The sequence below is a fragment of the Bubalus bubalis genome, chromosome 3 (genome assembly GCF_019923935.1).
Source record: "Bubalus bubalis isolate 160015118507 breed Murrah chromosome 3, NDDB_SH_1, whole genome shotgun sequence".
NCBI classification, from domain to species: domain Eukaryota; kingdom Metazoa; phylum Chordata; class Mammalia; order Artiodactyla; family Bovidae; genus Bubalus; species Bubalus bubalis.
The window spans coordinates 145,609,088-145,623,049 of NC_059159.1; the positions used below are offsets into that span (position 1 = coordinate 145,609,088).

At 39.2% G+C, this 13,962-nt stretch overlaps 1 protein-coding gene across 3 annotated transcripts in view; it reads left to right on the forward strand.

Annotated features, from left to right (window-relative positions):
• Window positions 1-13,962, forward strand: part of LOC102398396 (centromere protein P) — a 236,723-nt gene that overhangs the window by 49,233 nt on the left and 173,528 nt on the right. For 2 of the 3 annotated variants that reach the window (XM_045165131.1, XM_006063106.4), the window contains exon 5: window positions 12,775-12,871. The exons of the other annotated variant lie outside the window; for it this stretch is intronic. In XM_045165131.1, the coding sequence (XP_045021066.1) occupies window positions 12,775-12,871 (97 nt within the window). The remainder of the gene's footprint in view (window positions 1-12,774; window positions 12,872-13,962) is intronic. 3 annotated transcript variants of the gene reach the window in all.

Genomic DNA, 13,962 nt, shown 5'->3' on the forward strand with positions numbered 1-13,962 from the left:
TGAGTTTGAGTAAGCTCCAGGAGTTGGTGATAGACAGGGAGGCCTGATGTGCTGCAGTTCATGGGGTCACGAAGACTCTGACACGAATGAGTGACTAAACTGATTCCTAGGATTTTTTTTTTTTTAAGTTTAAAAATTTTAGTCCAAATTTTTCTTTGTACTTACTTTATCCTTGCTTGAGAAAGAGACATTTGGAGTTACTTTACGTTTTTGACTATCATAGTTGCAATTGAAAGGCACCACTGCCAACATTTAGTGAAGGAAGTCCATAACATCTGTTTTACATTTAGTGAAGTTTTAACTGTGCTTGGGAAAAATAGATAAAACGCAATAATTCCTACAGCTATAAGAGCCAACACATGCATGCTCTCTTTCTCTCTCTCTCTCTCACCCACACACGCACACTTTCTAAAATAGTATACTATGGACATATAAAATGGGAGTGAGGGAATTGTGACTTAATCCACTTTAAATACAGTTCTTTTAAAAAGTTATGTAACAAAATTATCTTTTTCTTTTTCTCTCTTTCTCCGAGTATCGTGTGTGTGTGTGTGTGTGTGTTTAAACTTTGGGCATTGTAGTTTTTATTTTTTATTTCTTGGCTCACTCCAACATCACATGATTGAGCGCATATTTTTTGCTCCCTTGCTTGATGAAGATCAAAATGTCTTATCAGTTTGACCTTGGAAGCTCTAATGAAATAACTACTGCTTTTTATAGGTTTCCCTTGATGGTTCAGTGGTAAAGAATCCGCCTGCCAATGCAGGAGATTCAAGAGACTCAAGTTTAATCCCTGGGTCAGGACGATCCCCTGGAGAAGGAAATGGCAACCCACTCCAGTATTCTTGCCTGGAAATTCCCATGGAGAGAGGAGCCTGGCGGACTTCAGTCCATGGGGTCGCGAAAGAGTCAGACATGACTTTGTGACTAAACAACAACAACTGCTGTTTATAAGCCTTTGTTCTTTGGAGAGTAATTTCATCTCTCAGGCATTAGAAAAGTATTGATAATATTATTATTTTTATTGTCTGTCTGAGATATTTCAACTACATAAGGTAACTTTTAACAGTCTACTTAGATTTAATACTTCACCACTACAAGTACTGTCTGGAAATACTTATAGCCATATAGATCTCTTTCTGTCTCTTCGTGTTTCAGATTTTATATGAATTACATTCATATGTATGCACTGAAAACCCCATCAGACAACGTTATAGTTTTTTACTTTTCAACCATGATGTATAACTTAAGGAACTAAAAAGTGGTAGACTGTTATATTTAACCAGGTTTTTACCATTTCTGTTATTCTCTTAGGTACTTTGGTGTACAACCTAAGAATAGAGGTGTTCTCTTCTGTACTCATAGTGCAGTGAATGACTCTATAAATTGACATTTTTAAAAATAATTTCTGGTTTTTTGTATTTATTTATTTGGCTGCATCAGGTCTTAGTTGTGGCACACAGGGTCTTTGTTTCTTCGCGTGGGATCTTCTGTTGCAGCACAGACTCTCTAGTTGTGGCGTGCAGACTCAGGAGTTGCAGTGCAGGAGTACCAGAGTGTCTGCAGGCTTGGTTGCTCCATGGCATGTGGGATCTTAATTTCCCAACCAGGGATCGAACCCACATCCTCTGTATTGCAAGGTGAATTCTTAACCACTGGACCACCAGGGAAGTCCTCATAAACTGACATTGATACAATACTTTTATCTATTTTGCCATCCATATTTCAGTTTGGTTAGTTGATCTAATAATGTGCTCTCTTGTGTTTTCTTTTCCTCTGCAGTACATGAACTAGTCTAGGGTCAAGTATTGCATTTAGTTGTCGTGTCTTATAGATTTCTTTAATCTGGAACAATTTAAGAGCACTTTATGACTGCCATCTTTACAAAATACAAGTCTTTCACCTCCCCCCAGTCCTGCCACATATAGAAATGTTTTTAATTTTATCTTGAATTTTTTTCTCATCAATTGCTCTTATGTTAGACAAAATACTGTATAGGTGATGTTTTGTCTTTTTCAGATATCTGTTACTCAAAGGTGATGTTAATTTTAATCATCAGCCAAACTGTTACTTGATTCTCCACTATATCATCACTGCTTTTTTTTTAACCTCACAACTAATAGGCAATCTGTGGGGAGACATTTTATGACCATGCAGATGCTACTCCTCATTAAAATTTCTGCCTATATTTAGCACCACCTGGTGATTCTTATCTAATCTGCTCTTTACTATGGTGATTGCAAACTGATGATTTTTCAACTCCAGCACTTCACTTTACATTTCTCAATAAACACTAGACCTTGCTTAAGAAATAAATCACCCTTCACCCTGTGTGTGTGTGCATATGTGTACATATCTATTTATTATAGATATTTTATCATTCTTATTTTTCTTAAAGATGTACAATTCCTTACTCCTATATTTTTGAACACTTCCTTACATTTTGGCATAAAAAGACTTTCCAGTCTTAAAAGATACCTCTTCTGCCCCAGAATGAAAATTTAAAAATAAATAAATACATAGGTGTTGAATGTGTATTATGTACTCTGTACTGTATTAGTCTCTCATAATATAATTGAACAATATTAGATAGTGATAAGTGGTATCAGGGATAATAAAGCCATGTCCTCCTCCAAGTAATCTTCCCAACCCAGGGAATGAACCCAGGTATCCTGCATTGCAGATGGATTCTTTACTGTCTGAGCCACCAAGGAAGCCAATAATAATATAATTGAACAATATTAGATAGTGATAAGTGGTATTGGGGAAAATAAAGTGGGATGGGAAATAGGGAATATACGTGATAAATGAGAGCTATTCACTTTTAAATAAGGTGGTCAGGGAAGGCCTTATTTAGAAGATATTGTTTTTGTTGTTCCATCACTTAGTCATGTCCAACTCTTTGCGACCCCATGGACTGCAGTACACCAGGCTTCCCTGTCCACCATCTGTTGGAGTTTGCACAAACTCATGTCCGGTGATCCCATCCAGCCATCTCATCCTTTGTCGTCTCCTTCTCCTCCTGCCTTCAATCTTTCCCAGCATCAGGGTCTTTTCTAATGAGTAGGCTCTTAGCATCAGGTGGCCAAATTATTGGAGCTTCAGCATCAGTCCTTCCAATGAATATTCAGGGCTGATTTCCTTTAGGATTGACTGGTTTGATTTCCTTGCAGTCTAAGGACTCTCAAGAGTCTTCTCCAACACCACAAACTGAAAGCATCAATTCTTCTACAAGGTGACATATGAGTAAATCAGGGAGCTAACCTTGCCTTATTAGTTATATAGTTATATAGTTATTATAGAGTTGATACCTCGCTGGGTATCAACTCTAGGTACTCTCTAAAAATGAATCATATGTTGCCTTGTATTATAATCATCTAGTGTGTATATATGTGTATATGTATATATATATATGTTATCTTTAGTTTGCAAATATGTGATAACAAGGACAGTGTACCAGTATATAACACATTTCATTGGTTTTAAACTAATGACTAACACCTCTGAATTAGGAAAAATATTTAAACTCTGTGGAGCTCTTTCTTTATCTGCAAAATGAAGGAACTGGATAAAATTATTTGCAAGCTTCTGCACCATTCCAGAAGTTTATATGAAGGATAACAAATCAAAGAATAAAAATATTTCTGAGAAATAATGGAACTTATTGGAGTTGGATTAATAGAACTATGAGAAGAACATCCTTAAGCTATTAATAGGTCTCTCGTTTACAGCATGGAGTGAGCAAATATTTGGGGAATGCATCTCAGCAAAACTAAAGCTACAGTTTTGTATTCCTCTGGGCCACCCACTCTACATAAAATTACTTCATCTAACAGATCGCCTATTGTTTGATATTACTTGTGGCATAGATTCCTAAACTCCTTCAGTAAGAATATGTGCCCACCACTATTTACAATACACTCAACTGATCTAGTTACAGGGACTCTTTGAGAATGAAATCTATGTGCCAGATGACTTCTTTGCTTTTTTGCTGTTGTTTTTGAAAAAGCAAAAGCATAAAAAGTTCTAACTGGAAGAGATTTAGGATAAAACTACTCAGATTAATCATTTTACACATAAGCTGAATGGTTATTACATAAGCATGCTCTTTTTTCGTATGCCTGAGACAATTTTAGATCATTTTCCAAGAATCAATTCAATTAATCTCCATGCTGACTTCCATAAGCTACTTGCTCTATGGAGTTACTTACTATTCCAAATTTTAATAAATTCACCAAGATTACTCTAAAAGTAGCTTCAGTGATCATTATTTTTTACTCAGTGATCAAGACATGCCACAAATTGGTCACTTTCATAGAAATATCACTAGCTTCCATGAAGACTAGGTTGGTGAGATCACTCTGAGAAGCAGTTCCAGTGTGTTCTTTAACTCATGGTTACAGGGTTATTTGCCTGAATGACCAAGTATGGAGAGAATAAACCTCTCTACTGCTGTTTATATAGTCTCAGTTCAGTTCAGTCACTCAATTGTGTCCGACTCTTTGTGACCCCATGAATTGCAGCATGCCAGGCCTCCCTGTCCATCACCAACTCCTGGAGTTCACTCAAACTCACGTCCATCGAGTCAGTAATGCCATCCAGCCATCTCATCCTCTGTCGTCCCCTTCTCCTCCTGCCCCCAATCCATCCCAGCATCAGAGTCTTTTCCAATGAGTCAACTCTTCGCATGAGGTAGCCAAAGTATTGGAGTTTCAGCTTTACCATTAGTCCTCCCAAAAGAACACCCAGGACTTATCTCCTTTAGAAAGGACTAGTTGGATCTCCTTGCAGTCCAAGGGACTCTCAAGAGTCTTCTCCAACACCACAATTCAAAAGCATCAATTCTTTGGTGCTTAGCTTTCTTCGCAGTCCAACTCTCGCATCCATACCTGACTACTGGAAAAACCATAGCTTTGACTAGACGGACCTTTGTTGGCAAAGTAATGTCTCTGCTTTTGAATATGCTATCTAGGTTGGTCATAACTTTCCTTCCAAGGAGTAAGCGTCTTTTAATTTCATGGCTGCAGTCACCATCTGCAGTGATTTTGGAGCCCCCCAAAATAAAGTCTGACACTGTTTCCACTGTTTCCCCATTTATTTCCCATGAAGTGATGGGACCAGATGCCATGATCTTAGTTTTCTAAATGTTGAGCTTTAAGCCAACTTTTTCACTCTCCTGTTTCACTTTCATCAAGAGGCTTTTTAGTCTAGGGTAGTCTTTTTCCTGTCTACAGGAAGCAACAGATTACATGTGAAATAAACATCTATGTTCATATATACTACCTGGCTAATGTTTAAAGTTAGTAATAAATGCACAGGAAACTATTTTAAAAGATTTTTTAAAATTATTTGAGTATGGTAAGTACATCAGATCAGAAAGATGATTACGATTGGAAAGATAGTTTTTTTCTCACATTTCCTGCAAGGAGGGGTACATCATGCCACAGGCGCCACTAGAATAGGTCAGGAGTCAGTGGGAGAGGGGGAAACTGGTCATCTGTGGTTTCTGAGGTAAGGAAAAGGTAAGTCAAGGTGAACAGGCTTACACTGGCTAGTTTGAAAAATTTTAGAAGGCTCTGGGTCATAAGAGCTGTCACTAAATGCCTCTGGTACCTAAGCCTGGGCAAGTGGATAAGGGTATAGCAAATATAAAGGAGGTGGTTGAGATACAAGTTCTGGACTGGTTGGATGAAGTTAGAAAAGCACACTCAGGAGCAAGTTGTTTACTATCTCTAAGAATGGGCTAACCTTGGGAGGCATAGTTTGCTCAGGGTTATCAAGACTCTAGATGTCAAAGCATCAGAATACAGAAAATAAAAAGACATGATTAATGCAGAGCCTTCTCTGAGTCCTTTTAAAATCGAAGGCATAGATGTCAGTGAAACTAACAGAGTAAGTAAGTACCTTTGAAGATTCTATCCTCTCTAAAAGCAGCAAGAAAACTGGCCAAAACTGTCATGATCAGATTTTTTTGGAATTCTAGAAATGAACCATCTTTGCATGAAATGTTTCCATTTTCAATTTTCTTGAAGATATGTCTAGACTTTCCCCATTCTATTGCTCTCTGTTTCTTTGCATTGTTCACTTAAGATGGTTTTCTTATCGCTCCTTGCTATTCTCTGGAAAGATTAGTCTGAAGTCTGAAGCCAGGAAACCTGATTCCTCTAGCTCTGTTTTTCTCTTTCAAGATTGCTTTGGTTGGCTATTTGGGATCTTTTGTGTCTCCATACAAATTTTGAAATTTTTTTGTTCTAATTCTGTGGAAAATGCCATTGGTAATTTAATAAAGATTGCATTGAATCTGTAGATTGCCTTGGGAAGTATAGTCATTTTGATAATAATGATTCTTCTAATCCATGAACATGGTATATCTTTCCATCTCTTTATGTCTTCTTTGATTTCTTTCCTCAGCATCCTACACTTTTTGAAGTATAGGTCTTTTGTCTTCTTAGGTAAGATGCAACGGTAAATGGAATTTCTTCTTTAATTTCTCTTTCTCATCTTTCGTTGTTAGTGTATAGAAATGCAACAGATTTTTGTGTATTAATTTTATAACTTGCAGCTTTACCACATTCACTGCTGAGTTCTAGTAGTTTTCTGATACCATCTTTAGGATCCTCCATATATACTGTCATGTCATCTGCAATCCAATTTGGATTACCTTTACTTCTTTTTCTTCTCTGATTGCTGTACCTAGGACTTCCAAAAGTATGTTGAATAAAAGTGGTGACAGTGGACATCCTTGTCTTTTTCTTGATGTGACAGGGAATGCTTTCAACTTTTCACCGTTGAGTATAATGCTATCTATAGGCTTGTCATATATGGTCTTTATTATGTTGAGGTATATACCCTCTATGCCCACTTTCTGGGGATTTTTTTTTTTTATCATAAATTGGTGCTGAATTTTGTCAAAAACTTTTTCCACACCTATTGAGATGTCCCTTGGACCGCAAGGAGATCCAACCAGTCCATCCTAAAGGAGATCAGTCCTGGGTGTTCACTGGAGGGACTGATGTTGAAGCTGAAACTCCAATACTTTGGCCACCAGATGCAAAGAGCTGACTCATTTGAAAAGACCCTGATACTGGGAAAGATTAAGGGCAGAAGGAGAAGGGGATGACAGAGGATGAGATGGCTGGATGGCATCACTGACACAATGGACATGTGTTTGGGTGGACTCCGGGAGTTGATGATGGACAGGGAGGCCTGGTGTGCTGCAGTTCATGGGGTTGCAAAGAGTCAGACATGACTGAGCTACTGAACTGATTGAGATGATCATATGGTTTTTATTCTTCAATTTGTTGATATGGTTTATCACATTGATAGATTGGCAGATGTTGAAAAATTCTTGTGTCCCTGGATGAATCACACTTGATCACAGTGTATGATCTTTTTAATATATTGTTGGAAAAGAATTGCTAGTATTTTGTTGAGGATTTTAAATCAATGGAGTAGGATACAAAACCCAGAAATAAGCCCATGCACCTATGTTCAGTTGATCTATGACAAATGAGGCAAGACTGCACAATATTCCTTCTCTTGTGTTCCCTGCCTAGAGAAGTTCCTTTAGCATTTCTTGTAAAGCTGGTTTGGTGGTGCTGAATTCTCTTAACTTTTGCTTGTCTGGAGAGCTTTTGATTTCTGCATCATATCTGAAAGAGACTCTTCCTGGGTAGAGTATTCTTGGTTGTAGGTTCTTCTCTTTCATCTGCATAGACTCTTCTGTTGACCATGATGGCTACTCCATTTCTTCTAAGGGATTCCTGCCCACAGTAGTAGATGTAATGGTTATCTGATATAATTCACCCATTCCAGTCCATTTAGTTCGCTGATTCCTAGAATGTCAACGTTCACTCTTGCCATTTCCTGTTTGACCACTTCCAATTTGCCTTGATTCATGGACCTGACATTTCAGGTTCCTAGGCAATATTGCTCTTTACAGCATCAGACCTTGCTTCTATTACTAGTCACATCCACAACTGGGTATTGATTTCGCTTTGGCTCCATCCCTTCATTCCTTCTGGAGTTATTTTCCACTGATCTCCAGTAGCATATTGGGCACCTACTGATCCAGGGAGTTCTCCTTTCAGTATCCTATTATTTTGCCTTTTCATACTGTTCATGGGGTTCTCAAGGCAAGAATACTGAAATGGTTTGCCATTCCCTTCTCCAGTGGACCACATTCTGTCAGATCTCTCCACCATGACCTGCCCATCTTGGGTTGCCCCACAGCCATGGCTTAGTTTCATTGAGTTAGACAGGGCTGTAGTCCTAGTATGATTAGATTGACTAGTTTTCTGTGATTATGGTTTCAGTGTGTCTGTCCTCTGATGCTCTCTCGCAACACATACTTGGGTTTCTCTTACCTTGGACATGAGGTATCTCTTCATGGCTGCTCCAGCAAAGCACAGCCACTGCTCCTTACCTTGGACGAGGGATATCTCCTCATGGCCGCCCCTCCTGACCTTGAACATGGAGTAGCTCCTCTCGGCCCTCCTGCTACCGCACAGCCGCAGCTCCTTGGACGTGGGGTTGCTCCTCTTGGCCGCCTCCCCTGACCTCGGGCACGTGGTAGCTCCTCTTGGCCGCTGCCCCTGACCTCGGGTGAGGGTGAGCTCCTCTCAGCTGCTGCCCCTGACCTCAGGCATGTGGTAGCTCCTCTCGGCCACCACCCCTGACCTCGGACGTGGGGTAGCTCCTCAATCTCAAAATAGAATGATCTCTGTTCATTTCCAAGGCAAACCATTCAATATCACGATAATCCAAGCCTATGCCCCAACCAGTAACGCTGAAGAAGCTGAAGTTGAACGGTTCTATGAAGAACTACAAGACCTTTTAGAACTAACATCCAAAAAAGATGTCCTTTTCATTATAGGGGACTGGAATGCAAAAGTAGGAAGTCAAGAAACACCTGGAGTAACAGGCAAATCTGGCCTTGTAGTATGGAATGAAGCAGGGCAAAGGCTAATAGAGTTTTGCCAAGAGAATGCACTGATCATAACAAACACCGTCTTCCAACAACATGAGAAGACTCTATATATGAACATCACCAGATGGTCCACACCAAAATCAGATTGATTATATTCTTTGTAGCCAAAGATGGAGAAACTCTATACAGTCAGCAAAAACAAGACCGGGAGCTGACTGTGACTCAGATTATGAACTCCTTATTGCCAAATTCAGACTTAAATTGAAGAAAGTAGGGAAAACTACTAGACCATTCAGATATGACCTAAATCAAATCCCTTATGATTATACAGTGGAAGTGAGAAATAGATTTAAGGGACTAGATCTGCTAGAGTGCCTGATGAACTATGGACTGAGGTTCGTGACATTGTACAGGAGACAGGGATCAAGACCATCCCCATGGAAAAGAAATGCAAAAAGGCAAAATGGCTGTCTGAGGAGGCCTTACAAATAGCTGTGAGAAGAAGAGAAGTGAAAAGCAAAGGAGAAATGGAAAGATATAAGCATCTGAATGCAGAGTTCCAAAGAATAGCAAGGAGAGAAAAGAAAGCCTTCCTCAGTGATCAATGCAAGGAAATAGAGGAAAAAACAGAATGGGAAAGACTAGAGATCTCTTCAAGAAAATTAGAGCTACCAAGGGAACATTTTATACAAAGATGGGATCAATAAAGGACAGAAATTGTATGGACCTAACAGAAGCGGAAGATATTAAGAAGATGTGGCGAGAATACACAGAAGAACTATACAAAACTTCATGACCAAGATAACCATGATGGTGAGATCACTCACCTAGAGCCAGACATCCTGGAATGTGAAGTCAAGTGGGCCTTAGGAAGCATCACTATGAACAAAGCTAGTGGAGGTGATGGAATTCCAGTTGAGCTATTTCAAATCCTGAAAGATGATGCTGTGAAAATGCCACACTGAACATGCCAGCAAATTTGGAAAACTCAGCAGTGGCCACAGGACTGGAAAAGGTCAGTTTTCATTCCAATCCCAAAGAAAGGCAATGCCAAAGAATGCTCAAACTACCACACAACTGCACTCATCTCACACGCTAGTAAAGTAATGCTCAAAATTCTCCAACCCAGGCTTCAGCAATACATGAACCATAAACTTCTGGATATTCAAGCTGGTTTTAGAAAAGGCAGAGGAACCAGAGATCAAATTGCCAACATCCGCTGGATCATGGAAAAAGCAAGAGAGTTCCAGAAAAACATCTATTTCTGCTTTATTGACTATGCCAAAGCCTTGGACTGTGTGGATCACAATAAACTGTGGAAAATTCTGAAGGAGATGGGAATACCAGACCACCTGACCTGCCTCTTGAGAAACCTATATGCAGGTCAGGAAGCAACAGTTAGAACTGGACATGGAACAACAGACTGGTTCCAAATAGGAAAAGGAGTACGTCAAGGTTGTATATTGTCACCCTGCTTATTTAACTTATATGCAGAGTACATCATGAGAAACGCGGGGCTGGAAGAAGCACAAGCTGGAATCAAGATTACTAGGAGAAATATCAATAACCTCAGATATGCAGATGACACCACCCTTATGGCAGAAAGTGAAGAGGAACTCAAAAGCCTCTTGATGAAAGTGAAAGAGGAGAGTGAAAAAGTTGGCTTAAAGCTCAACATTCAGAAAACGAAGATCATGGCATCTGGTCTCATCACGTCATGGGAAATAGATGGGGAAACAGTGGAAACAGTGTCAGACTTTTTTTTTTAGGGGGGGGCCTCCAAAATCACTGCAGATGGTGATTGCAGCCATGAAATTAAAAGATGTTTACTCCTTAGAAGAAAAGTTTGACTAACCTAGATAGCATATTCAAAAGCAGAGGCATTACTTTGCTAACAAAGGTCTATCTAGTCAAGGCTATGATTTTTCCAGTGATCACGTATGAATGTGAGAGTTGGACTGTGAAGAAAGCTGAGTGCTGAAGAATTGATGCTTTTGAACTGTGGTGTTGGAGAAGACTCTTGAGAGTCCCTTGAACTGTAAGGAGATCCAACCAGTCCTTTCTAAAGGAGATCAGTCCTGGGTGTTCATTGGAGGGACTGATGTTGAAGCTGAAACTCCAATACTTTGGCCACCCCATGCGAAGAGTTGATTCATTGGAAAAGACTCTGATGCTGGGATGGATTGGGGGCAGGAGGAGAAGGGGATGACAGAGGATGAGATGGCTGGATGCCATCACTGACTCGATGGACGTCAGTCTGAGTGACCTCTGGGAGTTGTTGGTGGACAGGGAGGCCTGGCATGCTGCGATTCATGGGGTCACGGAGAGTCGGACATGACTGAGCAACTGAACTGAATACAGTGGATGGTACATAGTAAGACTTCAGCCTAAGGAATGAATGAACAAATGAATTGGCACTGTCCTAATCTCATCTCTGATCTTTTCCTCTTTACTTGTCTCCTCCTACTCCTCACTGTAGCCATTCTGAATACCTTGCAGTTCTTTGAACACAGTGTTCTCTTAACAGGGACCAGTCTTTGCCTGTACACCTTTCCTGTGTGCTTCCCCAGTAATGGAAAGTAGTGTCATGCCTACTGTGTAAGCATTATTGTATAACTGAGTTCATGGGGTCGCAAAGAGTCGGACACGACTTAGCGACTGAACTCTGCAAAGAATTAGATAAACAGGGTGACAGTATATAACCTTGTCATACTCGTTTCCCAATTTGAACCAGTTCATTGTTCCATGTCTGGTTCTAACTGTTGCTTCTTGACTTGCATCATGTTTCTCAGGAAACATGTAAGGTGTTCTTGTATTACCATCTGTTTAAGAATTTTCCACAGTTTGTTGAAATCCACATAGTCAAAGGCTTTAGCATAGTCAATGAAGCAGAAGTAGATGTTTTTCTAGAATTCCTTTGCTTTCTCTGTGATCCAATGGATGTTGGCAGTTTGATCTCTGTTCCTCTGCCTTTTCTAAATCCAGCTTATACATCTGGAAGTTCTCAGTTCATATACTGTTGAAGCCTAACTTGAAGGATTTTGAGCATTACCTGGCTTAGCACATGAAATGAGCACAATCTGTGCTCATAACTGTCCTCACCATACAACTACTCTACAGGAGTTTGAATATTCTTTGGCATCATGTCTCTTTGGGATTGGAATGAAAACTGACCTATTCCAGTCCTGTGGCCACTGCTGAGTTTTCCATATTTGCTGGCATATTGAGTGCAGCACTTTTACAGCATCATCTTTTAGGATTTGAAATAGCTCAGCTGGAATTCCATCACCTTCACTAGCTTTGTTTGCAGTAATACTTCCTAAGGCCCACTTGACTTCACACCCCAAGATGTCTGGCTCTAGGTGAGTGACCACACCATAGAGTTTTCGTGATCGTTAAGACTTTTTTTGTATATTTCTTACATGTATCCTTGCCACCTCTTCTTAATCTCTTCTTCTTCTGTTAGGTTCTTACCATTTTTGTCCTTTTTTGTGCCCATCCTTGCATGAAATAATGACTAGGAACTAGTAACTAAGACCAGATATATTCTTTGTTATACCACGGATCATCAAATGAGGTATCAAGGAGGATGTGGCATTTGTGTGATATCTTGAAAGATGGGTAGAATTTAAACATTTGAAAATGGAGAAAAGTGAATTCCAGTTTGAGAAATCACACATGGGCACATACTCAAAAATGCAGAGTTTGATACATAGAAATATATCAAGCAAGTACTTTTTAAGCTTTAGTGTCAGGTCTTAAAAAGCAATAATAAGATAAAGCCAGATTGGGGGGGGGGTTCATTTAATGATATTTATTAATCACAGAACCTTGTATTTCTACAGAGCAGAAGAAAAAAGAGATCTGCTTATGTTTTTCCGAAGCCTACGCTTCTTTGTGGAGTGGTGTGACTATCGTAAGCGCACATTTAAACATTTCAAGGTAGAGTCTAAAGTCTTTCAATTTAAACATATATGGAAAGTGAAGCTGATGTCATTTTGGGGATTTAAGATAACATTCTTAAAGTTTTCAAACAATAGAAAATATTTTTATTGGCTTCCGGGATTTGCATTTGTTTGCAATAAATAGAGGAGGAATGCTTCTGTAGAAGTCAGTGAACCATTTTCACTGAAAGAAAAATAATTATAGTCATATTTATTTTATAATATACATTTTGAAAAATTAATCTGTCAAGGATACTTGAAGTAAAATGCCAAATGCTAGTAAAGAATATAAGCTTAGAAGCCTTATAATGTCATAATGTAATCTTTACATCCTGAATCACTCTCTGTATTTAAGCTTCTTATTTATTGTATATTTCAAGTTTAAATATTGAGGTCTGATTCTTATAAAGTAATGCTTCTTAGGCCTAATGCAGATACATTCAAAGACATTTTTAAAACTCCCTGTTTTTGTTTGTCATAGCTAGAATTATGTTTGGCTACGTTGTAATCCTCCGACTCATGCTTAGCTGGATAGGATCAAATTACTGACAGCAGGAATCCACACAGAAATCAGTTCTGAAAGAGTTCACATGAATAATATGGCAAGGTTCAGGTTTCCTCCAAATCCTGAGTCATGACTTTTGTCATGACTATTGTTTCTATGACTGGTGCTAACACTCATTTATTTTGGATTCTTTCTTTAAATCATCGTCATCATCATTTGCATTTTATTTGGTTGAGCTAATCTGTCAAGCATAGGATTTTCTTTTTTTTTTTTCTTTTTTTTTTTTTCCCTCCCGCCGCCCCCGGCTGTCCCGGCCAGGATTTTTTTTAGAACGAAGCATGCTGATATCTGTACTGTACTGTGGTCCCTTGAGGTGTTCTCAGGATCATGTTGTTTACTTGCAGGTGCTCTTGAACAAGAACAGTTAAATAGCTCTTCTTCAGAATTGGTAAAATAGAGTAATGATTGAGGAGCATGCTGGCAGTTATGATAATAAATCATATCATATGGCCATTTACTTATACAGTAGGATGAGCTGTGGGAAATGTGAGCACTAGTTCCATTTTCAAGCTGACTTTCCTTGA